Below are 25,836 nucleotides of genomic sequence, written 5' to 3' on the forward strand. Positions count from 1 at the left end.
AGCGGCAGGAAGCAGCTTTTGCAGCAAGATGACTGAGGGCGTACCAGATGATGTGAACGTGAATACGATGGATGCTTCTGTGCTTTTTAAAATAAATAAATCTGTTCTCTAAACATCCTCCGTGTCTTCAATGCAATGTAATGAGACACACACAGACAGAAATGTGAAGGTATCTGCTGTAAATCTATGACGTAAATTAATAACAGGAAATGATCGGCTAGTCAGTTAGCATGTAGCCTAATAGCCTTCAAATGTAAAGATACTGACTGCTAAAGTTAATAAAAGAAAAGTCCTGAATATTATTATTCCTATTCGACCCTAAACTACAATATCAGCTGTCTGACAACAGACCAGCCAGTTGCCCAAATGCCGGCATACATGATCAAACAGAGAGCTCTGCGGCGGAGCTAGCCTAGCAGGAGCTATCGTTTGACAAAGCAGCCTAGTTATCATAAATCTTTTGATATTTTTCTTATATTCATTGAGACGGTAATAAAGTGATCAATTTTGTTTTTCATGTTCCTTTTTTGAACGAATATGGGTCACAGAGACACGGAAGTTACCGCTGAAAGCGGCTTTTGCCGGCGTACAGAGAGCATATCCGCGTGAATGACTTATGACGTGAATGACTTATGACGTGAATAATTACTGCGTTCGAACGGATTAATTATTGCGTTCGAACGACATAATTATTGCGTTCGCACGAGTTAATCATTTCGAGGGAACGGAATATTATTTTGAGGGAACGGAATAGTATCTTGTGGGAACGGAATAGTATTTCGTGCGAACGACATAATAATCCGTGGGAACAAGATATTAATCTGTGGGAACAAGATATATTTTTATATCTTAATGTCAGGACACGGGCTCCGTAGATTAATAATGGGGGGGAAAGGTTCACCAATCAGGACAACTGCGCACGAGCAGGCCTATCGGAACATTTCGATTTCAAAGCTCAACAAATCCGCGCGCTGAATTGACTGCGCTTTGGGGGTTTGCTGCCCTCTAGCGGCGCAGAATGCAAACCCCACTTAGTGTCGACATTTGAGTCTCGAACACATTTTTGAGTCAATGAACCTGAGTTTAGTCCAAATCTGTTTTTAATGCAATGCGTTTTTTTGTTTTTGTTATTTTGCTTTGAGTTATTGATTTTTAATATGCTCTGTGTTGTTGTCTACATATGTGCTTTTTTGTTTATTTTTCTTTCTTGAATATTATATGCAATGTTTGGATACGACTTCATTGTCACCAATGACCCCCCCCCCCCCCCCCCCCCCCCCAAACGCTTGGCGCGGTGACCACGGCTGCATCTCAGCTTCACATGTGTGTATTTCTGTGGTTTTTCTGATCTTGTTCGGGTTGGACTGGAACGACATCTCGTATGTCAGTGAAAGCTGATTTTTTTTTTGAATAGCACTAAGATCCAAATTTCAAGTGTCACTTCTTTTGCAAGAGCAACTGTTTTGTTGCCAGGAGGTCAGTTGGATTCTTATTTCTATTCCTGTTTTACTTTGCTGCAACAGTAAATAATATTTTTGAATATTAATAATTTTGCGTTTTTTTTTACAAACTGTTTAGTGTTTGTTTATAACCCTTTAAAATAAACTGCTTATGTAATTGTTTTTTTTTTTTAATTTAGTTAGATAAAAGTAGGTGGCACAAATAAATCATTTGTAAAGTATTATATGTAAAGTAGTATAAATTTAAATGTGGGAGGATAGAGGAAGTTTCACAGGGGAATTTATATATATATATATATATATATATATATATATATATATATATATATATATATATTTCAATTCTGAAATGAACAAAATGAGACGTTTTCAAGAAAAAATTTTTACATTTCAATCTCTCAAGAACAATTTGAGTTAATAAATGTAATAAAAGTTGTCCTCTATGAGGAGAAGGAGCACAGAAAAAGTTCCAAGAGTTTTGTTGTTGCATCAAATAAGCTTATCAACGTATAAAAAAGTATAAAAAGGAAGATTTTATTTCAAAACAACAGTCAAAGAACGATTATTTTTAATTAAAAAATATTTTTACACCAACAGTTAGACTAATGATGGCATTATTTACACAGAAAAACATCCAACAACAAACATGTAAACCTATAAAAAGAGATTTCATCAAGTCGTGATGCAGATGAAGTGACGCTGTGGTGGAATGTGTCAGTGGCTTCTCTTCAGCCGGAATGTTTGATGTCTGACCTACAGGAAGTAAGCGAACTATTTTCAGGTCATTTTGGTTCTTTTGGCGCAAAGGTTCCTCACATGTAGCGCTCCAGTCCTGACGCAAAGTTGGCCTGGCGCATGTAGCCGCTGTTGTAGGAGTTCATGGAGCTCGGGAGGCCCAGCAGCTGCTCCGCGTGCTCGGCGCAGGATCCAGGGCGCAGGGCGGGCAGGGGCAACCGGTTGCTCGAGCAGTACACCTGGGAGCCCCCCGGGGAGAAGCCGGCCTGGCTCATGGAGGGCAGGTTGGGAGGAGAGGCCGAAGAGGAGGAGTAGGGGTACCCTGCACTCAAGCTGGAGGAGAGGTTCCCGCTGTTCCTGTTGAGCATGTTCGCTGACGGGTTGACGGTTTGAGTCTGGAAACAGGCGGACGGGTCGGTGCCCGTGACAGAGCAGCTGGAGGTCATGGTACTCAGGTCTCCCAGCGCCTGGGAGTTGAGCTCCGCCGAAGGGCCGCTCTGCACCACCGCCTGCTGACTGATGAGGTTGTCGATGCTGAACATCCGCGGCTGTCCTTGGCTGACCCCGGCGGGGTTCTGGTAGTGATGCAGCATCGCCGGATGCGGGGACGCAGACGTTAGCTGGGACCCATACCCCGAGCCGATCCCTGCGTAAAGGCTGTTCGGGTAGGAAGGCCGGCCCATCGGCGTCGGGGTGAAGGCGCTAGAGTTCTGCATGTATCCGGGATAGGTACTCACATCTGTGCGCTTGAACCGTTTCCTTCTCCTCAGAAAGCTGCCGTTGTCGAACATGTCCTCGGCTGCGGGGTCCAGGGTCCAGTAGTTGCCCTTGCCGGGCCTCCCGGGCTCCCTGGGGATCTTCACAAAGCAGTCGTTGAGAGTCAAGTTGTGGCGGATGGAGTTCTGCCACTTCTTGGAATTCTCTCTGTAAAACGGAAACCGCTCCATGATGAACTTGTAAATACCCCCCAGCGTCAGCTTCCTCTCGGGGGAGTTGGCGATGGCCATGGCGATGAGAGCGATGTAGCTGTAGGGAGGCTTGCCCCTCTGGACGGGCCTCTTCCTGCGGCGGCTGCCTGACGGCAGGTGCTCCTCCGTCTGACCGACAGCGCCTCCGTCCTCCGCGCTCGGACTGCCCCCACGGGGCTCCAACTTGATCAAAATCCCGTCTTTGGACCGAGACTGCAGCCCCGCAGGCAGCGGGGAGTCCAAGCTGACGCCGGGGGACATGACGCCAGGACTTGCCTCTGGCTCTGCGGGCGAGGGCTCTGCGGTCATGTTGCACATGCCAGAGAAGTAGGAATAATTTGCCAGATTCATAAAAGACTCAAAGGTGGGCTCTCATTGGACTGGAAAAGGGATCGAAGCAGGTGCGGAGGTCTCCCTGGCCTGCAGGTTATTGGGCTGGCGCGCGTCTGTCCAGGTGAGAGAAAGGCGTTGACAGTTTTATAAGACGGGGCAGGAGTGACGCCAGTGGGCCCACAGTGACGAGTGAGGCAGGAGGACCCACACCCACCTACCCACCCCAAAAAGAAAAACTAACAGAAACAATGACTGATTAAAAGTATTATTTTTCTGTGCGCATTTTACTTGGTCTCTGATTTGTGACACTGTTCTCTGGCCTTTCTGGTAACTGAAACAGCTATAGAGCCGAGCCGAGCCGCGCCGCGCCACTCTGAGAAAGGACAGTCAATCCAGCAATTGAAAAATAACAACAAGTTGCTGAAAACACGCAATTGAGCAGCGAAAGCCTTTGAGGGAAGAAAAGTAAATATGGCTTCATTTCATTTTGCTTTACTGAGAGTGATGATCAAACAGCCCCCTTGGCAGAGCAGATGTGTTATCTTATGGATTTTGAAGTCAAAACACTAGTGCGCGCAGTTGGTATGCAGACAACACCCTTTAAGCACCAGAAAGTGATAGTGCTTCCATTGGATTGTTTAGGCAAACAGAGGGGGACGTTAACTTCTGTTGTGTTGGATGGTGTGAATGCAGGATGGATAAACAGATCAGGGGGGAAGCCTCCATGTATGATGGACTTCAAAGGTTGGATTTAAGCCAGACCAGATCTTCTACAATGATTTGTCTTAAATCTTTATTTAAAAATAGGATTTACAACATTTTCATTCTCCAATTTTATTTAGCTGCGCCTCATAGACTAAACTAAGAAAGAAAAAAAGTTTTAAAAAAACAACAAAAATTGGTGACACAAAATGTGCTACTTATCATCTCAGACTGTTCTTTTAGATGTGTCACCACCATCCTGTCCCTGCCAATGCACAGCTGCTGTCTAACCCCCCTCCCATCACACAGATGACTGTACACCCCTCCCGGCCACAGCTCAGACATCACTAAGCCCAGCTAGCGACTCACAGCCAGTGGCTAACAGCTTCAGACAGGCGTGGGAGCGGGGATGTATCCGAGCAGGATCTGCCCAGAGCTGCCAGGTCAGGCAGGACAAACAGGGGCTCAGGCCAGGAAACGAGGTCCTCTGCCCTGGGGGCTATGGCCTCTTACTAATCCCCCCTCCCAAATCGTCGCCACCACCCTGTCACAGCCTCCCCACACCTCCACACAATATTCATTTTTTAACACCATCTATTTTGTGTGTGTGATGAAAACCATGCAGACTCATTCTTTCGGTTAAAAAAAAATCAGAATTGATGCCATCAAACCAAAACAAATCAACATCCCAAAAACATCAATGTTGGATTTATCCAACAGGTTGCTATGGTAACCGTTTATCAGACTTTCTGCTTTTGGTGGATTATTTCTGCTTGATTCCAAAAGCTTTGCTTTTCAAGCTTTGGATGCAAACAGTTTTTTCCTCATCCAAGGCAAAGAGTTAAAGACCCACCCAGATCAAAATGCTGTTTTTGGTGTTTTTAACGTGTTGTGGCATTTTCTTGATGATAGAAGACATAAATAAAGAAAGTTAAGATTAAAGGGTCTATACCATGCAAACCATTTTTTTAAAAACTTTTAAGGGTATAATAAAGTTCAATTCCTCTATAACAGAAACCCCAAAATGGTATTTTGATTAGTTAATGCATTTCTGTGTATTCCTCTGAAAAGCTGCTCTCTGAGCACCAGCCCCTCCCAATTGGATTACGAAAACGAGTGAATTCTCACATTGTGACATCACAAAGTGGAACCGCCCCTTCCAGGAAGAGTCTGTGCCGCCAGCCCCGCCCCAAGGCTAACACACACACCCACTGTCTCCGCAGTGATCGGCAAAAACTCTTTCCTTTTCTGTGCACAATACGCACATCCATCTTTGCAAAAGTTTGGATGCCGTTTGCTATCGTGGGGGAAATGCAAACATGCTGCAGAGGCCGACTATAGGCTGACGTCATGAAATGGGCAGCACCCACATGAAGCGAAAGGCGGAGCCTCAGACATCGAAAAGAGCGCAGGAAAATAATTACTATTTAATAAAGATTGTTCTTTTGCCAAATGTAATATATGATCAAAAACAGGGATCTTGCTTACTACAGAAGGCTTAAGAATATCATATAAAATTGCATTTCTCAGTATTTCTTTATTCAAGATCGTGAACATAGGCAAGGCAAGGCAAGGCAAGTTTATTTGTATAGCACAATTCGTACACAAAGTAATTCAAGGTGCTTCACAAAACAGAAAAATGCATTAAAATCACAATACATCATAGAAATAATCAACATAAAATTTACTTTAAAAGAAAAGGAAAAAAAAAAAAACAGATTAGAAAAAAGAAAAAAGATAGAAAATATGCTGGGCGGGGCCACAAGCTCCCTGCTCTGGTCCATTCTGATCGTCTCTGTCAGAGAAGTAAATTCATGGACGTCTTTGTTTTCCTCGTCTGAGCTGGAATCTGGATCAGAACTGAACGGAAGGATAGTTCAGATATTACTTGCCACTTTTGTTGCACAGCTAATGTTAGGTTTGGGATGTGAGGGGCTGTAAGCTAGAGGGCAGAGAGTGTAAACCCGTGGCGACAGGCTTTCTCTTGCCATCAGTCCCACCCACGAATTCCTAGAAAATGACACAGGATTTGGATTTTGACAAACCTCATTAAAAGACCACCGGCAACACTTAGAAGATAGATCAGAAGATGATCGGAGTGGGACTTTAAGAACACGTGTAGAGCAGATGAAGGTGATTTTATCTGAAAATGATCAAGGATTTCATTTAAAAAAACAGGTGGAAGAAAAAAAGTATATCAAACATGTGGAGAAGTTCTAAAATCTTTTAAAAAATAACCAAGTATTGAAAATTTTCAGAAGTTGACAACAACATGCTTCAAAACGTGAAGCGCATGACAGTTTCTGGTTTCACACTTATGGACATTTTTAGAACACCTGAAGCAGGTTTTCTTTTTGTCTTTTAATGTTTGATCGTATAACTCACCAGAATTTAGGGAGCCTGCCAGCAAAGACTCAGCGACAGCTACTACCCCCCCAGGTGTCATACTATTGAACCCCCAATGGTGACTTCAAGGATCACAGCCGGACACGTGCAACAATGTGTGCGGTAACACCCCCCATTCATTCATTCATTCATTCGTTCATTCATTCATTCATTCTTACACTCACCTGGTCTCCCGGCCACTTTTTGCATCTGGTCTCCTCATGTGCAGCCATGTTGACGGACTAACAGAAGGAATTTTTGTATTTCTCCAACCAGAGTAGGGGGCGGTGCTCCTATAGGAAGAGAAAAACTTGTTTGATTGCATGAGAATTGCTTTAATATACTTCACATTACCAGTCATTCATTCATCTTCTAATCCATTTTTTCCCTTTCGGGGTCACCGGGTAGAAAGGAGCCTATCCCGGCCACTTGCGGGGGAAGGCAGGGGACACCCTGGACAGGTCGCCAGTCTGTCGCAAGGGCCACAACCACACACCCATGCACACTCACTTTCACACAATTTAGAGTCATAACCTATGAAGCAGGTTTGTGGGCAGGTGCTGTGAGGCAAGAGCACTAACCACTGCGCCACCGTTACCAGCCTTTTTTTTTTTAAATCCACAGTTCCCAGAGGCCTGCCCCTTCATCTTTGGTTTCATTGAAAAGCCCCAAATATCCTCTGGATGTAGAGGCCAAATTGAGTGAATTCAGTAGTATGCAGCGGTTTGCGGTGGTTGGGACGTATTCCGGTTTAGAAATGTCCTCTACAGAGGAAACATTTGCATTGCTGGGAGTCAGGAGGAATGAAGCAGGAAGTTCTCTTCAACAGAGGGGTCCTGAAACCATGCAGTCATTCCTCTCATAAGATCCTGAGCTATACGTCTTTCTGTGAATGAAATAGCTTTATAGCAAATACTGATGACTCAGTGACAGTAGCTTTAAAATCTGCACAGAAACAAAGCAACCATCAATCCCATTCACTGATTTGCCTGAAGCTGACGGCCCAGTCAGTTCGTTTTCTCCTCTGATGAAATCCTGAGTGGAGGGTGAGAAGAACAGACGAAGTTGCTGAGCAAACACTTGGGATCCAGTCACTCGCAAAGTGGCTCCAGGGGATTGGGGGGGGGGTTAGGGGAAAATAGGGGGAATGAAAGAGACAGAGAGCGGGATGCGAGGAGAGAAAGGCACATGAGAGTGCGCACAACCTTTTTCTTGCTCAAGCTCATCAAGTACGGGCCAGGGCTCCTGAAAACGGAGGGATTAGCTGGACACCGAGGCTGCTCCGGGCGCGGCCACCTCTGCTCACTCCTGCACTGCACGCTACACTGCTCTGCTATAGCAGGGGACCCGGTTCTCACACACAGGAGACCCGCAAGCTCATGGGCTGCTCTATTATTTCAAAGAAAATTTTTAATTTTAATCACACTTGTTAAAGTGCCGTTCCAGAATTGGAGGACATTTGTCCAAATGCTGTTTCTGACTAAATTTGATTTTCTTGAGATCAAATCTACAAAAGCTGAGAGAAAATAATTCTGGAAAATGATTTAAAAAAATACCAAATAGGTCTTAAGAAACCCCCCCGAATGCAAATACTCCCTTATCCCACCCCTAATGTCCACCATAAATGTTGAATAAAACAGTTCAATTAAATTTAAAGCATTTTTTTGTGTTAACTGTTTCATTTGTGTCTCTTGTAATTGTTGAAACATTTGTTTCCAATAATAAATATTATTATAATGGATTGATTATTGGATTATTATCCCCATTATAATGGATTATTATAATGGATTTATTATGGACAATAATTGATTAATCAATGAATCAATTTCTATTCAAAGGATCAAACAGGATTGATCCACCTGAGGCAGAATCAAATCAAATCAATCTAAACCATTAAAAAAAATCCTTTCTAAACGAGATGAATCTATAATATGGATATTGGAAAATACCATTTGGATAATAATAGTGGATTAGATTTATCTGCCCTTTTTCTTGGTGCTCAAAGTGCTAACAAAGTGTATTCATTCACTCCTCATTCATACTTGGTGATGGTAAACCACTGATGTAGCCACAGCTGCTCTGGGGCAGACTGACAGAGGCGAGGCTGCCAGTTTGCACCTATGGCCCCTCTGACCATCACCGGGACATTCATACACATTCACACACCAGTGGAGCCACACTGGGGGCAGGAAGGGTGTCTTGCCCAAAGACACAACGATAGCTGACTGGGGGAGCGGGGATTTCTCTCTGAGTCACACTGGTTGAAGTTGTGACTAAAAATGTCCTGGATCCATTTCAGGTCAGTCAATTGGATTGAATCAATTTGTTTAATATTGACTAAGAATCGTATCAGAAACCACAAATTATGATATGAATCGAATGGTTGTTAAAATGAATCATTACATCCCTAATTGTTATCCATGGTTGGTGTGACCCACAACACGCATGCACCACTGTTACCATGACCATTTAATCGTGGTAGAAGAGGTATGTAGCAGGGAATAACATGATGCTCTGGACTTGACATCATCTATTATTGATGAATATGTAGCAGAAAATCAGAAAATGAAGGTTTACTTTTCATGATCTTTGAAACTCAAATGTCCAATTCTGGAACAAACACAAAGCTTGAAGAATGTTTGTTTGTCATCAGACTGACAAGAAGAGAAGAGAATTTAAAGTTGGAAACAGATAACCATTACGTGTGTTTTGTGTCCTTTCAGTTTGTTTAGCATCTCAGGCTGATGATGAGACATCGCAGCAAAGGGTGACGTGGCGGCTCTCCCACCTCTGCCCCTGAGACGTCCAGGAAATCCCCTAAATCTTTGAGGGTGGCAGCAAGGAAGCTGCCTGACATTCACAAGACCGAACGCCGATCTCAGGTTAAAGCCTGCTGAGATAAGCACCATCATTAAACCATTAGGACGCAGGCATCTTGAGCACAAGGTGGAAAATGTGGCTGCAGACTGAGAGATGAAGCCAACGGTGTTCACTCATCAGCGACAAAGTAGAGATTAGAGAGAACTTCAAATCATGGGTGTTTGTTTTTATTATTGTGCCTCAGCAACAGGTTCAAATGTCAAAAACATGAGGATCACAAAAATCAAATCTTCTTTTCCTTCTAAAAGTAAAATTCAATGCAATAACTGGAGCCGTAGCAAAGTAAAGTGCCCCATGTTTCAAGAAAAAATGTCTTATTTTCTGTCTTGAAAGAAAATATTCTTGTTCAGAAAGTTTTTTAATAGCAAATTAATCTGAGTTTAAGAAACCACGTCTAAAGTAAGTGATTGGAATTCGTTTCTTAAAATAAGAAATCCTGGTAAGACCATTTTTCTTACCACATTGACAGATTTTTCCACCTATTTACAGAAAACTTTTTACAAAAAGTTTTTGGAATTTTTGACTTATTTCAGGGGGGCTATTTTTACAGTGTAGCAGTCCATGCTTCTGGTTAAATGAAACAATCTGCACCGTGACTTTTCAGGGGAAATGTTCATTCAATGTTTGGTGACATAATAAAACAAAAATCAGCTAATGATGACACATTAACCTGATCTTATACTGATATGTTTTAGGTCACCAATTGTTCTTGTTTGTTTTCAGCTTCAAGGAAAACGTGGTATGTGAATTCAAACACAGAAACTGGGCTGCACGGTGGCGCAGTGGTTAGCGCTCTGGCCTCACGCCAAGAAGGCCCCCGGTTCAAGTTCAAGGGGACTTTTCTGTGTGGAGTTTGCATGTTCTCTCCGGGGTCTCCGGCTTCCTCCCACCGTCCAAAAACATGCTTCGTAGGTTAATTGGCAACTCTAAATTGTCCATAGGTGTGAATGGGTGTGTGATTCTGACCCTACGACAGACTGGCGACCTGTTCAGGGGACAACCTGAACAGGGGACACCCTGAACAGGTCCATAAGTGGCCAGGATAGGCCCTGGCAGCCCCATGATCCCGAAAGGGAACAAACGGAAGAAGATGAATGAATGACACAGAAACTGCTCATCCAAATTTTGTCAAGGTGAAAGATCCACCTCTGTTCTTTCCAAGATTTTGGCACAAAAGTTGTTGGTTGAGGAGAAAATCTTCCAGCTCTCCTGTAGCACAAATATGTCTGTTCACTGTGTTAGGTTTGGAGTAAGTTGGACCCAAAACGCAGACAGGGATTTAGTTTGGAGTTGTGAAATTTATTGTGTGAGGAAGAGAGGTTTGGCTCTGGCATTGGCTTTGGTTCTTTGGCGTTGGCTTTAGCGTGGGCCTTGGCTTTGATCAGTGAGTCCTTCGTGGAAGCAGACGAACCGACAATGGCTGGGTGGCGTGCTGGACCAATATAGGTTGTCTAAATGCCAAACAGGTGTGAATGATCAGGTCCTCAATCAGGTGTGCGAGGGCGACCCTGACACCTGACGCACTGCCCATTAAGCTTTTTAAACATAAGTATAGCCCATGATGCTCACACTGGGCAAGCAGGGAGGGGCTTTTTTTCCCTAACATTTACTAGCACATGTCCGACACCTACAGTTTGAAGAGGCTTGGTGTGAAATGTTGCGAGTCCTGCTTCAGGCTACAACACTATTCCGATATTTTAACAACTTGGTGTCAAAGATTTCCGTCCTGACACAAACCACAATTATAAATTTCTCCTTCACGATCAATTTTCAAACGGTTGGCACTTCCGTGAATTAAAAGGGACGCCATCCATACGTCACTACCAAATCAGAGTCCCTGATTGCTAAAAAGTGGACCTGGTTCATCTTTCAACATGCGTTCAATGGGCGCGCGTTTTGTATGTAGAGCTCAAAAACAGTCGTTAAAACTTGCGTAGCGATGGGTTTAACGTGAGAGTAAAAGCCCAAAACGCGCATACGCGCACGTTTACAAAGACTTTTGATTAGCAGCGGTCACTTGACTGCAGGTTTCCAAGTCCAGTGTGAAGGCAGCGTGTTAGATATAAGGGAATAAGACAATCAGAATGACGTTTAAGTGGACATACGGGCGTACTAAGGGCATATATGTATCATGCGTCAGGTCAGTACTCTCACCTTACAAACCGTGGCTTAAGACCACCGTAAGATCATCCGTACATCATAAGTGCGTGAAACTTCCACTAGCCTTATAAATACTTACCAATACATTTACCACATGCACAACAATGGTACGTTCCACTTTCGTGATGTCCCTTGAGGTGGCCAACGAGCCTCAAGGGAACTGCAAGACACATCAACGCTCCCCTTAAGATGCAGCCCCCTTTTCACTACGACCCTCCACGAAAAAACCCGTACGGGTCAACCCCACGTACACGAGTATGTGGCTAAGTCCTGAGGTTTAGCAGAGGTTTAGATGTTGCCAGGAAGCTTTTCTGTAGATGTTTCCAACACCTTTCAAGGAAGGATCTTTATAGCAGATGTGGACCTTGAAAAACAGGTTATGCTTCTCCCCTCCCTTGGGAACACCCCGCTAGTCCCTCTCATGAGCTGAAAGAGATCATTTGGAGGAAAGACAAGAGGAGGAGGCTTGGAGATCTGTCCCAGTCCCTGCTCTGCTCATCATCTCCACTCCTCTGAGATCATCAGTCTCATTGCGCTCACCTGTGTAGGACCCTCCAGACCTTTAGTCATCGTCTCTGCAGTCTGACCTGCTGTTGTGTCCCTGACCGAGTGCCCATGAGCTCCGCCCCCTCCTGTTGCTCGCCTTGATCTTTTGGAGAACTTTGGCGGTGGAAGTACTACTGGAATACTTTTCTTTGCTCATCCCTGGACCTTCTCTGCTCAAATCTGAGCAGGCATTCTCCCTTTTCTCCATCCATCTGTTGCTAAGATGACATCTGTGCCGACAAAAGCTCCCTTTACTCCCAGCTCTTCCCTCCTGCCAGGGCCTAATAAACTTTTTCACTTAAATGTTAATATTAACAATCATTAGGGCAAAAACAGCAGCAGCACAGACATTTAGCTGCTGTCAGGACTAACTGAGACTCAACAAACATCAGAGGGTGCCCTTATGACACTTTAAACAGCCCCAACAGTTCATCCACACTTCAACTGCTTCCTGAAAGAAGGACCTGAGTGAAAAACAAACAATGGAAACCACACACCCATCAGTTCTACAGCACTGAGGGAAAAAACAGACAGGCTTGCCTGCTAAATCAGAAAACAGCAATGCAAATTTGTATTTTGGAAACGTTATTTGAGGATGAAATTACACGTTTCAGACTCAGGAAGGTTCGATGTCAGGTGTTTGCATCAAAGGCTTTCCACTAAATGCAGTTTAAACTGCTGTTGGCTTAACACTAAAAATCTGTGTGCAGCAGAAGCATTCCTGATGCACACAGACTGGGTGATGAGTAACCGTTTACTGCAAGTGAAGGATAGAATGCCTGATTCTTATTTATTCTTAATTTTTATTATTCATGATCATAAAAATCTGTGCTTCAGGGTCTTCAAATAGTTGAGCAGAGTATCAGTGAGGTCACAGTGACATAGATAAAACCTTCGCCGGACGTCAGAGTTTCGGAGCAGAGAGAGGAGGGCTGCAGTCAGAGACAAGGGGTCTCATTCAGTTACTCACTGAATTCTTTTAATGCTGTCTTTCCACAGGCTCTTCTCACTTTCTCCATTCAGACTCTCAGCTGGGACCGAGCCTCCAACTGCAGTTCTGAAAACAGCAAGAGAAAGCACTTTTAAACATTCAAAAACACTTGTTGGGAACAGAAAAAGTTTTCTGCTGGTGGATGGAGACTCCACAACAGCAATGCTCCTGAAAGCTGACGTTGGTTCAGGCATTGCCTGGCGATGAGAGATGGACAGCAAGCCCACGGACTCACAACAGCCGGCTTTATTAGTGTGGGCGTGGAGAGAGCCACGACAAGGCTTAGCCCTCAAACAGACTGATAATGTGGGGTTGGACACACACACACACGTGTAGGATGCACTGACATGCCCCAGTGTCCAACCTTTAACACAAAAATTCATTAGAGAAAGGTCAGAATGGAGCAGCTTTCAAAGCCTGATGTTCAGCAGAAACAGAAAAACCAGTCAAACCTTTTATTTCAGTCACATTATTACATCAGAACATTTACATCATTTATCTCCAGAACTTTTGCTTCTCTGTGTCTTTGGAGGCAAATGGGAGCGAGATTTGGTGTTTGCCATCAAGGACCACACCCACTAACATCCTATTGTCCCACCTGTTGTCAGAACCTGGCTTAAACAGGTGGGATCAGCATGCACTATAGTGTGTAAGACTGCTGCACACAAACTGCCACTTGACTCCAGGTACGAAAGCTGCTAAGCAGAAAGGCACACATGTGATGGGGATGTACACATGCAGGCTTGCATTGAAGGGCTGAGGTTTTTCCGCATCAACTGTATGCTGCAAATCACTACTGAAATGGAAGACTGACTGCAGGGGAGGGAGGGAGAGATCAATCCATCCATCCATCCATCCATCTTCTGGACCCACTGAATCCCTTTTGGGGTCCCATGGTTCCTGTAGCCAACCCAGCTACTGTTGGGCGAAGGTGGGGTTTATCTTGAACAGGTCACCAGTCTGTTGCAGCGCCACACACACACACCTGGCTAGGGGTAATTTGGAGTCATATATACCTATGAAGGCGTCCAGATGCCCGAACCTGGCTCCTTTCGACGTGGAGGAGAAGCGGTTCTACTGGCTCAGCCCTCTCTTAACCACAACGGACCGATACAGCGACTACGGACGCTGCTCTGATCTGCCTGTCTACCTCACGCTCCGGTCTTGCCTCACTTGTGAACAACACCCCCAAGATACTTGAACTCCTCCACCTGGGGCAGGAACACTCCACCCACCCAGAGAGGGCAAACTGCCATCGTATTTGCTACATCACAAATAGGATCTTTTTTAAACAGCATCCTGATTTATAACAATTGAACAAAGAAATACTTGATGCAAATGCAATTTTGAGCTTAATTTTCTTTAAATATGTCCTCTATCCCATAATATTGTTTCTACGGGCTACAGCACAAAAACTATGTATTCATTCAGTTAAACACATGCTTCCTGGAATCCAACTAAGGATAAAAATAGTTTTTAAAGTACAACAGATTGCATTGGATAGTTTTGACCTTTGCTTCCACCTAGTGGTTGAGATCAATTACATGTTTTTTAGTACTGTCTGGGATAACGTCATAAATTAACATGCATACACCATGTCACTTTCTGTTCTCTTCTTTTCTTTTAATGGGTAGTCTTGGGCCTCCTCTCATGACAAGGAATTAGAGTAAACGGTTTTGCTTGTGTGATGTACATTTTTCAAGCCAATTTCTGCAACTTAAAAAGATTAAGTTGTTTAAAATGAATTGAATGCCTTGTAAAACATGCACTTTTAATTGTAAAATTCCAGTGAAGACCCTTAAAGGCAGTTCTTCTGCATCAGGAACAGACTGACAATGCAGATGTGCTTCTTTTCCTGCATCAGTGATCTTTATCATATCAACTTTTCACCTGCAACAATTCTACGCTAAGGCATTTGTGATCAAACATCTCCTTATTCACTGAATGGATTATTTTCTGGTCTGCTAAAGGTTGCTGATCAGTTTTTATTTGTCAAACAGGAGTTTGAACTTCATAAGCTGCTGTTTGCCATGAAAAAACTTTTTAACATAGTACTTCTTTAACACACCCGAGCACAAGTATGGATTTTCTACACTTTTATTCAACCTTTTATTAACACAGCAAAAGAAAAAACAGAGTAAACAGAAACAAATACTCAAAAATGTTAAAAAACAAGGCTGGCACTCAGGGACTTCAGCAGATATACAAAGTGCATTTTCTGTCTCTCATGCTAAGTGGCATTTTTCACTGCTTGGGGCTGAACAGCTCCCTAGTTCTACAAGTCCCAAGCTGCTCCTCCTCCAGGGCCTGTTTCACGTGGACTGAATGTCGGCAGACCAAGGACGACATCTCCAGCAGCTCAGAACACGCTCTAGATAAATAGAAAAGCATCGTCATCTTAGCAAAGCTCAAAAGGCTTTCACATAAAGAAAATTAAAGCTTTATTATCAGCAACTAATGGAAATGAAACCCCTGTAAAGTGGCAACATCTTGAAGGTGTTCCACGTACCCCGACAGCTGCTGACTGATATCTCTCGATGCCGTTTTCATGTCCCTGAGGCACTCCAAAGACGTGCTGTTCTCCACATGGTCTCCCCGTGTGCACTCCAGCAGCAGAGACTCCGTGTCCTTCATGCAGGCTTCAGCTTTCTCTAAAAAGCAGTGCAGGAGTTTGAAAATAGATGAAGTATTTCTGCATCATGGGAGCGTTTTTGCCGAATCTGTAAAAAGCTCCATTTGTTCATAACACTATTTAACCGTTTCTTGGGAGTAAATGACAAAGATGTGGGAGCTACCTAAAAACTGTCTTCCTTCTCCATCAATATGGAAATTCTTGACAGGCAGGTAATGACGGGTGGTGTCAACAGCTGATGCAAAACACTTGTAGTCGTTTGTAAACTGCTTGGCAGCTTCTGCCACAGGCCCCAGTGTGTCAATCTAATGAGACAGAAAGGATCGACAGCCTCTTTAAGTTTCACAGTAAAGTTCTAAAAACGATGAGAAGCTGTTTTTCCAGTGGAGTAATAAAATGTTTTAGCGAGACATGACGCATCGAGTCAACAGTAGGAATGCACAAGTCTGGATTTTTTGACAAGGCGATAGTTCTGCCGGCTGATATGGATAACAGTATATTTAAAAAAATTACATTTTAAGGACAGCTAACTGAGATTATACAAATACAGGATAGAACTACACAATAAGACATTTCAGCATAAATCTTCCTACTGATAGATGTCAATATCTTCATGCAACAATCTGCTGATTCCAGTATTGCCTCATTATTGCTGTCCAACTCTAAATAATGGTCTTAAATGGACTCCTCTAATAAACTCCTACCGATATTCCAACATTCAAAAACAATATGTAGTAAATAGAATTATCATTTATGATGTGTTGTTCATTTAAATAATTCCATTACTTGAAACAAAAACCCATAAAACCTTGTCAGGCTGCAGAATCCATAACAGCTGATTAAAAACAAAGTGTCCAGACCTGCAAATCCAGCAGTTCATTCAGCACCCTCTTCTTCTCTGCAAGAAGGAACTGACGCCTCTTTTCCTTCATCTCATCATGCAGCCTCTCTTCTTCCTCCATCATTTGCAAAATCCTCGCCTCTGCTTCTGCCTTGAACTTTGCATTGTTGTTTTCCATCTCCAATGAAACGCAGACACGATTTATGCGAAAGAGTTCCAATATTACCGTCAACGTTCTGGTGACAAAAGCACATGAGTGTACGTACGCTCTTACCTTCGCTGTGAGGTAGGCCAGCAGAAAGGTGTCCATTTCCACCATCCTCTTCTCAACTTCTGGATTCTTCTCAGACTTATCAGCGTTTTTAATCACGGTTTTTTCTTTAAAGTTTCAGGTGGAAAATGCAAATGTTAAGCGTGCAGCTTCAAAAGAAGTGCTTTATTTTTTTAAAGGTTATTTTTAGTTTACCCTTGATGACTGAAATATCAAAGTCTGGACGAAAACAGTGACCATCTGAAAAAGTGGACTGCAGAACACTTTTCCCAAGAAGTGACGGCTCAGTTTCACTAGACATCGCTTTAAAAAGGATAAAAAAGGGTATTTTTAATGACATTTGATCTATTATTTCCATTCAGAAACCCAATCATATTTTGATAATGAGCACTGAAATTACCAGGGCTAATTTTTCACAATCACTAAATGATTTCTAATGAATTACAGATTCTGCTATACAGAACTCACACACGGCTAGTCCTTGAGGTGCCATTGAACGTCGTGTTGGGGTCCCCGACTTTGGCTTGACACAGGTGGGATTTGGAGAGGACGGACGCTGAGGTGCTGCAACTGACTCATTGGTCAGAGAGTTACTCTATAAAATTAGATACAATAGGTTTGTTGGCTTGTGTAATTTACTTAATAGAGACAACATACAATAATAATGAGCTGTATTCTAGCAGAGAATAAAAAAAGAGAATAAAAAATAAAATCAATAAGAATAAAATCAATGTAAGGTCAATGAGGTGATGGAGACATGACAAACACAAGTCAACAAAATAACCAAAAATAATAACATGAAGTTGCCTTTAACCATTGGATATAGTAAAAAAAAAAAAAAAAGAAGAAGAAACAAAACAAACAAAACTGAGATTTGAGTGGTAATTTATTGAAATCATAATCAAAAAAATGTGTAAAACTTCATATAATCGTACGTGAAGCTTTCAAAATAAAATGGATTTATCCCTACAACGCACGTTAGAACAAAACATGAAAGAATACATCTGGAAATATTACCTTTGACAGGGAAGTCTTTTCAGCAGCTTGGAGATACCGAGACTTGACAATGGTGCCACTCGCTAACGACGAAAAGGATTTTGTCAAGGAACAATTAACAAACAAAATGCTACAGGTGGATTTAACAACACACACGCCGTCATGGCTCTATGCAGACTCTGCAAACAAGCCATTCAGAAAAATGAAAACAAATAGACGAGAATTTTAAGACGATATTCAGGAGCTCAATGTCTTCAAGTGGACATAAACGTTAAATTCGTTTCTGAAGAGCACACATGTAAAATCTTGACGTAAACTGATTTTGGTTGTACAAAAATTCACAGTAGAAGGGTAAATAACAGAATCAGAGATTACAATCTTGGCACAAAGGGAGTTCCAAACTTGATTTTAAAGTAAATAATTAAATAATGGTCATACCACAGCAACAAAATAATAACCAATGAACTAAACTGCAAGTTTATATACTCTTCCCTCCTTTATTCACTAGGCTTAAAAAGACAAGATAGTATATTCCTTAAATAGAGCAGCTTTAGGCTGTAAAAGGAAATAAGAAGAGAATATTGAGGTTTGTTTAGTAATTCAAAGAGTTGTCAGATTCTTCTGATCTAAACTAAAAGGTTCAAACTGAAAATGCATTAGTGTGTGTGAGCGTGGGTGGGTGTGTGTGTGTGGGGGGGGGGGGGGGGGGGGGGGTACTTGCGTTTAACAGTTTTCTTCCCAGCTCCGCTGTTGTTGGTCTTGTTAGCCGCACTTCCACTTTTTAAACTACGAAACAAACAAACAAAAAACGCAATATGTTAACGGAAGTAATCATAACATAAACGACATGGAAAGACAAGCCATAAAAAGGTAAACAAGACGAGAAGAGACGTTGCTAGCTAAATCAGCAACACACCATATGCCTTTTTAAATGTTGCATTAGCATTTTAACACACTGGAATTATCCTAAATGTGTATAAAGGTTACTCCGTAGGCCTTGCCATACCCTTTAGCTTCAGAAGAAGCATTTTTAAAACTGCTTGACGCCATAGTCGTTCTTCTAGACGCCATTATGTTTTGAAGAAAGCCGCCAGTACGTCAGCCTAACAAACCGGAAAGAACAAGGAGAAATATTTACGTTCCGCTGATCTTAACAAACACTATACAAAGAAAGACTATGATGAAAAAATGATTTTAAAAAATTGTATAAAAATATGTTTACGACATATCATTTGACACGGGTTTTTTTATGTTAAATATTTAACATCGTGAACTCTGTTGAAGGCGTTGATGCGCACACCTCCGGAAGACGTAACACCAATGATCCATTTGATTGGATGTTCACAATCTGTGACAAAGTGACGTAGTTAAATTTCGGAGCCTACCAATGAACCGCGGGAGAGGTACCCGGCGAAGGTAGGTTTCAAATAAACAAACGTTTCTCTGAAAATTAAGCAAGGTACGCATGTATAATTAAACAGGTGTTTGCTAACTGGTAGTTTGTGACATATATGTGCTACGGTTTGGATTTAAAAAATAGAAATGGCGAATTTTGTTGTTAGCTAGCCTAACTGTAAATTAGGCTAGCACACACTCAGACAGTGGACGGGTAACGCTATCTTTTATGATTGAAAAGGAGCAAAAGAACAAAAATGTACTTTAAATATTTTCCAGACGACACAAATGTTGCTTTAGATTTACAAACATAGCAGGAACACTGTCGTCTTTCGTTGTTGTAACAACGACTTTAGTTGACCTGTGCCAAAAGAATTGACGAAAACGTCCCACTATTTTATAACATAAATATGAAGCTAAGTGGGAATAACTTAAGAAATTTCTATTTTCTTTCTGTAATTGTGCATGACCCTTAACCCTTGTGCTATCCTAGGCACTTTAACATTGGGAGTTGGGTCATCTAGACCCACTAGACAGTGCGCTGAACCTTTTTTCTTCAATGATTTGTGATCTTCACTGGTGTCCATGGATTACATGAAATCTTTCCACCTTTATCCACCTTTGTCATGCTAGGTTGAACATGTCAATGTAAGGGTGGGGTCATCTAAAATAGGACAAGGGTTAAATTGAATAGGGTAAAATTTGTGCCACATTTGATGGATTGGCATCATGTTCAACTTCTTGATCTTTCCGTTATGAATAATATGAAAAGATTTGAATAATAACGTTTTTGGGTGTTTTTTTTTGACAACAGCTGTCAGTCACAGAGGAGTGCTGGGTCATCAGGACGGCAATGGAGAGAGGACAAAAAAGACCAAAGGCAAAGGCCAGCCCCAGTGGTATCTGCGGAAGAGGAGAAGCAGAAGCTTGGGCGGAAAATAACAGAAGCAGTTCCCAAGGGAACATGCCAGACCATGTGTCCAGTTCAGGAGCTGCAGGACCGCGTAGCTCAGAACAGGCTTCACCACTTTGAAATGGTGCCAGGCACAGAGAAAGATCGAAGGCCCAAAGGTGACCCTTTGCGTGCCGTCAAGGAGTACGCAAGACCAGCAGCTGGGAAAGATGCAACAAACCCCACGGACCTGCGACCACCTGCCGTGTTGCTAAAAACAGTTCACTACCTCATTAATGAAATCGCAGCTACTCCCAGTCGACATCCGTGGACAGAGGTCAGTAGAAATGTGCCAATCATATGTGGAGGAGAAATGTCCACTGTTTTTAATTCTTTTAGATCTCACCGCTGCTTTAGATACAGTGGATCAGGGTTTTAGTATCCCAACTGGAGCAGTATGTTGGTGTGAAGGGCACTACACTCAGTTGTTTCAGATCTTTTTTTATTTTTTAAAGAATTTCTTGTCATTTTAATTTTAAACATTAACCCATCCTTTAATCCCCTTATATATTGTTGAATTTATCTTGTTTTAACCAATTCTTTGGTGTAAAAACTTAAAGTAGACTTAAAGATCGAATAGTTTATGCCACACCTGTGCTGTTTATTTTATTTAAATAGCTTTAATAAAATCTTAAATAAATTGATTTTACAGATTAGCAGAGGCTGAAAGTTGTAGCAAAGCTTTTTAAAAAATCCATGTAAATTCTTGAATTACTGTACAAAGATTTTCCTAATGTAATGTTGTCTTTCAGGTGTACGGCTTTGTCTTCGACCGGCTGCGGAGCGTGAAGCAGGATATGATCATCCAGAGAGTGTCTGGATCCGAGTGTGCGGCTCTTTTGGAGCCCATAGTGCGTTTCCTCATCTATGCTTCTTACCGTCTCTGCGGGGAACCCCTACGGCTTTATGACCCACGCATCAACGACACACACCTGCAGGAATACCTGAGCTGGCTGTTGGATTGCTACACAGCTGACGGTGGTCCAAACCCCAACCAGGAAGAGTTCCAGGCTCTTGGGTTACTCTACAACTTAGGTTAGTCGATGCCTTCTACGCTTCTGACATTAACTGTCATTACGTTACGGCAGAACAAACTCTGCCTAAAATAATCAGATTAAAAATAGTCATTAGACAAATAGGCTATAAATGTAGGAACTAGCCTCATAAAACAAAGAAAGATATATTTTATTGGGATTTAGTTGAGCAGTTTCCTGATAAAACTCTAATATTTATTGGAGCCAAGTCTAGAACTTGAAGCTGATGAGGTGTGTGCCGACGCGCTGAGCAGACTTAACTGTCGTTCTCTGAAACGATCAGCAAAATAAAAGTCTTTGCACTCCGATAGATCCAGGTGGAAGATGATTTGATAATTATATTTACATCACAGATACAGAATTCATTTTCATCCGTTTCTTTCCACAAAAGCGGTTGAAAACCTTTTGCCCTTCCGACAGAAACACCTGTCTCAGGTAGAGACTGACTGATGTCCACGTTTTTTTTTTTTTTCAGGGCTGATGCTGATCACTAGAAGGCAGATAACTGATGTTCATTTGCAGAAAAAGTGAAAATATTGCCACCAAAACGAGAATAGTACGGACACCAACAACTAACTTTGTTTATTTAACAAACGAGTCAATAAAAAAAAATATTACTGATAACATGTCTTGAAAAATATTAAAATAATCACAAAGCAAAAATATTTTATGAAATATTTTCACCTAATTGGTTTAGACCAATTAGGTGAAGTTGAATCATCTCTCACACTCTCACAGCACACCTGATGATCTCTCACTACTGCAGCACATTGACTGATTGCAGAATATTTACAGGAATGCTAAAGCTGTAGTCCCGTTGATCCGTGTGGGTGTTTGGGTTGTCCGGGTCCATAGGGGGTCATCGAGAGGAGCGGCTGCCTCTTAAGGGGAACGCAGGTGTGTCTTTCAGTGCCCTTGAGGCTTCGTAAGGCCACCTCAAGGGATGTCGTGATATTGGAATGTACCATTGTCCTGTGTGTGTTAAGTATATCAGGAAGTATTGTGAAGAATAATGGAAGTTGCACGCAATGAGTTATATCACTAGAGGAGACACGCCCGCTTTAGAAGCCTGGCCGACGGTGGCGGAGCGCGACGCCATCTTGGTGAGGTCGACGACGCCCACATGACATTGATTTCAATTGATTTTAGTGGTGTCTAAGTAGCTTTTATAAACTGTATATATTTTTAGATTTAAATATATTTATACATATATATAAATATATTATATTTTATGTATATAATATATATATATATATATATATATATATATACGTCATTTGTTGTTGTTAAAGAAGAGAAACAGTCAGCCTTAAAAGCTCAAACTTGAATGAAAATGCATTGTTGCAGGACTTCTTACAAATAAAAAAAATATTAGAAAGAATTTTTAAAATCAATTTCTAAACATTTAGAAGTTTTAGACCTCTTTGACATGTAATTTAAATTATTTAGAAATATCCAACAATAAGTCAATAATAATAAAAATAATAATAATAATAATAATAATAAATCAATAGTAAGTCAATACAAACAATAAATAACAATAAATAAATAATAAGTCAATAAATAATAATAAAATAATTATATTATTATTATAGTTAATAATAATAATAATAATAATAATAATAATAATAATATTCAAAAGAAGTCCAAAAGTGAACAACAGATTTACCCTAAAAAAAAACAGTCTGGCCTCTCATCAAAATCTGTTTCCACAAATGTTTTGAACAGCCAGACTGTGTTGCTAGTTGGTACCACAGTGATCCATCTGGGTTAACTCTTTTGATAGCCAAGGCCCACTATTTCCCTAAGTCTGAATCCATTGGATACCTGGAAGAAAAGTTCAGTCACTGAGCCAGAAATGTATAAATCTATATTACTATAATAGCCTAGTATGCTGTATACAGGTTTAGCAAAATAAAATGTACATTTATAATGACAGCAAAATAAATGTACATCATGCAGCATGTTGATAACAGCCCTGCAGCATCATGAATGTCAACATGTGTTCTATTAATGAAGCCCCTGCAGCCTTAAAAGAAAAAAAATTAAAATACTTACCTGTGAAATGATGCACCTTCCTCCTTCATGGACTCATGTATCTGATTTTGGCAGTTGAAACCCAAACAATGAACTGGCATTTTGCAAAAAATGTGTTCACATGCATTCACTGCAGTAGTAACTTGACCTCACCAAGATGGCGGTGCTCTCCTCCCATGAGGAACCACGTGATGTCTCCTCTAGTGATATAACTCATTGGTTGCACGCACCACGGTTGATGTTGTATGGTGTCCACATGCTGTAGTCGTTAGAAAGTTGCGAGTACAGGCTCCTTACTGACAGCACGCCAACGCTGCACACATGGAGTGACCACGTGTTCGGAGGACGCCAGTAAGATGTGCCTGCTTCTCACCTGCCTCCCACTTACCCCTCACGTCTTGTAGAAGCGTTCTCTACGACCTGTCGGCAGCAGCATGAACGTAGAAAACAATGCATGAACATTTTCTCTCTGCGGGTTCACTGAGCGGCGTACCACCGTAACATTTTGTGCGTGTCCTGCACAGGTTTGCCCGTTTTTCACCCGCAGACGGCCCCACAGCTGGAACTCGGGCCTAACGCCTCCGTTTTTGCTCTGCAGATTCAATGCGTGCCAGGCAGCATGCGATGGAGCTCCCACAGCAGCTTCGCACGTCCTCTTCTGTCACGCTCGCCATGTCGATCGGCCAAGCCTTCCTGGAGAGAAACCCTGTACGGCTGCTGCGATTGGCTGGCGGGCTGAGCTTTCTGCAGACGTGCGCGCTGCACCGTCACCTGGTGGCGTGTCGCAGGGATCTCCTCCTGATTTACAGCCACGGATTCAGCAGCCGCAACTGCCGCTTTCCTCTTGACAGACTGGCTCGGCTTTTGCACTTAGACTCGGCGCTCGCAGCTCAGCTTTGTCAGCTGTGTGGCTTGCGAGTTGATCTGGAAAACCAAGTGCTCTTTTCCAAATCTGCTTTTGTTGAACCTAAACAGACATCGCTGGACTGTAAACTTTACCACAGGAAGATTTCTGAAAAGCAGACGTCACTCTCAAGGCTGCTTCTCCGAGGTCTGCATGAGACAAACACGGATTAAAACGGGGCTTTTCGCCACAAACGTGGCTCTCAATAACATTTTTGTAAAGTGAATTAAAAAAAACAATTATTCATTTGGGAGTTTGAAGATTTGTCACTGTGTTGTTTTTTTTTTTTTCAGAATCATTTATTGTTATCACAATTGGAAAGAGACAAAGGGCAGCAGTTGTGCAAACATTTTGTAAAAATGATGCAAACAGGGATGCAATTGTGCAAAAATGCACTTTAATAAATGAAATAAAATTAAAATGAAATAAAATGAAAAACCAAATTCAAGTTAGGAGTTAAAAGTGAAAAGTCTGAATCTGAGCAGGGTGTAGAATCTGTGACTTGGGTGTGGTGTGCTTATGTTAATGGGGGGCTTGAGGTCTTTCTCCAGTCTGCAGTTTTTTTTCCTGATGCACTGCTAGCATCTGCTGGAAGGAGGTAAGTTAAACATGGAGGGGGGGGTCCGGATAGGTGCAGATTTTGGTGATGCAGGTCGCTGGGCTCAGGCAGAGGAGGCCATAGGAGGGGAAAAAAACCTGCATCAGGACCACCACCTCTTTTTCTGTGCAAGGAGGAACAGGAGGAGCACTGCCAGAGCCCTGCAAAGTCACCTCCAGCAGGCCACAAATGTGCAGGTGTCTGCTCAAACTGTTAGAAACAGACTCCATGAGGGGGGAATGAGGGACCAACGTCCAGAGGTTGAAGTTGTGCTCACAGCCCAACACCGTGGAAGATATTTGGCATTTGCTAGAGAACGCCAGGATTGGCAAATGGGCCACTTTTGCCCTGTGCTCTTCACAGATGAAAGCAGGTTCTGACTGAGCACATGTGACAGACGTGACGGAGTCTGGAGACGCCGTGGAGAACGTTCAGCTGCTGCAACATCATCCAACATGACTGGTTTGGCAGTGGTTTGGGGCATTTCTTTGGAGGGCCGTACAGCTCTCCATGTCCTCACCAGACGTAGCCTGACTGTCTTTAGGTACCCAGATAAGATCCTGAGACCCCTTGTGAGACCACATGCTGATACGATTGGCCCTGCGTTCCTCCTAATGCAAGACAATGCTGGACCTCATGTGGCTGGAGTGTGTCGGCAGTTTCTGCTAGAACCAGAGGCCTCCAACCCTTTTCCTCGTGAGCTGCTTGTTTTGCAGCTAATCCCACTTCAGTAAGTACTGTTTACATGGATCAGGTGAGTTCAGTCAATCAGGTTCCACACCCAGACCACCATATTCTAATACATTTAATTTCCATTAATCATTTTTGTGTTGTTTTATGGAGAAATTTACCATCTGTCCAGTGACAACAAATGAAAAAATAGCTTGTCTAACTGGTGAATTTGTTGAGATGCTTTGTGATGTGCTATGTCAAACGAATAAAATAAAAATATTAGACCACAGCCCCCTTTAGTAAAGTTACATCTTTATCTTTTTATCTGATATTTTAAACAAATC

The 25,836-nt window shown here is 42.3% G+C and overlaps 3 protein-coding genes across 3 annotated transcripts; 1 reads left to right on the top strand and 2 right to left on the bottom strand.

The window, feature by feature from the left end:
• Positions 1–2,272: 2,272 nt before the first annotated feature.
• LOC100301611 (forkhead box E3) lies at positions 2,273–3,472 on the bottom strand. Its single transcript, NM_001160457.1, has one exon. The coding sequence runs from the start codon at positions 3,470–3,472 to the stop codon at positions 2,273–2,275; it is 1,200 nt and encodes a 399-aa protein (NP_001153929.1).
• Positions 3,473–15,241: 11,769 nt separating this feature from the next.
• On the bottom strand, positions 15,242–19,219 carry haus8 (HAUS augmin like complex subunit 8). The gene is made up of 11 exons (XM_004068345.4): positions 19,201–19,219; positions 18,907–19,003; positions 18,622–18,686; positions 17,922–17,983; positions 17,373–17,499; positions 17,100–17,207; positions 16,908–17,011; positions 16,653–16,811; positions 15,956–16,097; positions 15,670–15,811; positions 15,242–15,531 (listed from the first exon to the last, which is right to left on the bottom strand). Exons 2-11 carry the CDS (start codon positions 18,969–18,971, stop codon positions 15,405–15,407), a joined length of 1,101 nt encoding a protein of 366 aa, XP_004068393.1. The 5' UTR covers positions 18,972–19,003; positions 19,201–19,219; the 3' UTR covers positions 15,242–15,404.
• sac3d1 (SAC3 domain containing 1) lies at positions 19,210–25,781 on the top strand. The gene is made up of 4 exons (XM_004068346.4): positions 19,210–19,316; positions 20,110–20,524; positions 21,000–21,282; positions 23,917–25,781. Exons 1-4 carry the CDS (start codon positions 19,288–19,290, stop codon positions 24,393–24,395), a joined length of 1,206 nt encoding a protein of 401 aa, XP_004068394.1. The 5' UTR covers positions 19,210–19,287; the 3' UTR covers positions 24,396–25,781.
• The last annotated feature ends 55 nt before the right edge of the window (positions 25,782–25,836 follow it).

This window comes from Oryzias latipes, chromosome 4 (genome assembly GCF_002234675.1).
Source record: "Oryzias latipes chromosome 4, ASM223467v1".
In the NCBI taxonomy this organism is placed as follows: domain Eukaryota; kingdom Metazoa; phylum Chordata; class Actinopteri; order Beloniformes; family Adrianichthyidae; genus Oryzias; species Oryzias latipes.

Excerpts from the sequence above, each read along its gene's own strand:
- LOC100301611 (NM_001160457.1), bottom strand. The coding sequence starts at position 3,472 with ATGACCGCAGAGCCCTCGCCCGCAGAGCCAGAGGCAAGTCCTGGCGTC.
- haus8 (XM_004068345.4), bottom strand. The coding sequence starts at position 18,971 with ATGGCGTCTAGAAGAACGACTATGGCGTCAAGCAGTTTTAAAAATGCT. Across the intron at positions 15,812-15,955 it reads AGAAGGAAGACAGTTTTTAG|AGAAAGCTGAAGCCTGCATG; the intron begins GTAGCTCCCACA and ends ACTGCTTTTTAG. Across the intron at positions 15,532-15,669 it reads ATCAGTCAGCAGCTGTCGGG|AGCGTGTTCTGAGCTGCTGG; the intron begins GTACGTGGAACA and ends CTATTTATCTAG.
- sac3d1 (XM_004068346.4), top strand. The coding sequence starts at position 19,288 with ATGAACCGCGGGAGAGGTACCCGGCGAAG. Across the intron at positions 19,317-20,109 it reads GGGAGAGGTACCCGGCGAAG|CTGTCAGTCACAGAGGAGTG; the intron begins GTAGGTTTCAAA and ends TTTTGACAACAG. Across the intron at positions 21,283-23,916 it reads TGGGTTACTCTACAACTTAG|ATTCAATGCGTGCCAGGCAG; the intron begins GTTAGTCGATGC and ends TTTGCTCTGCAG.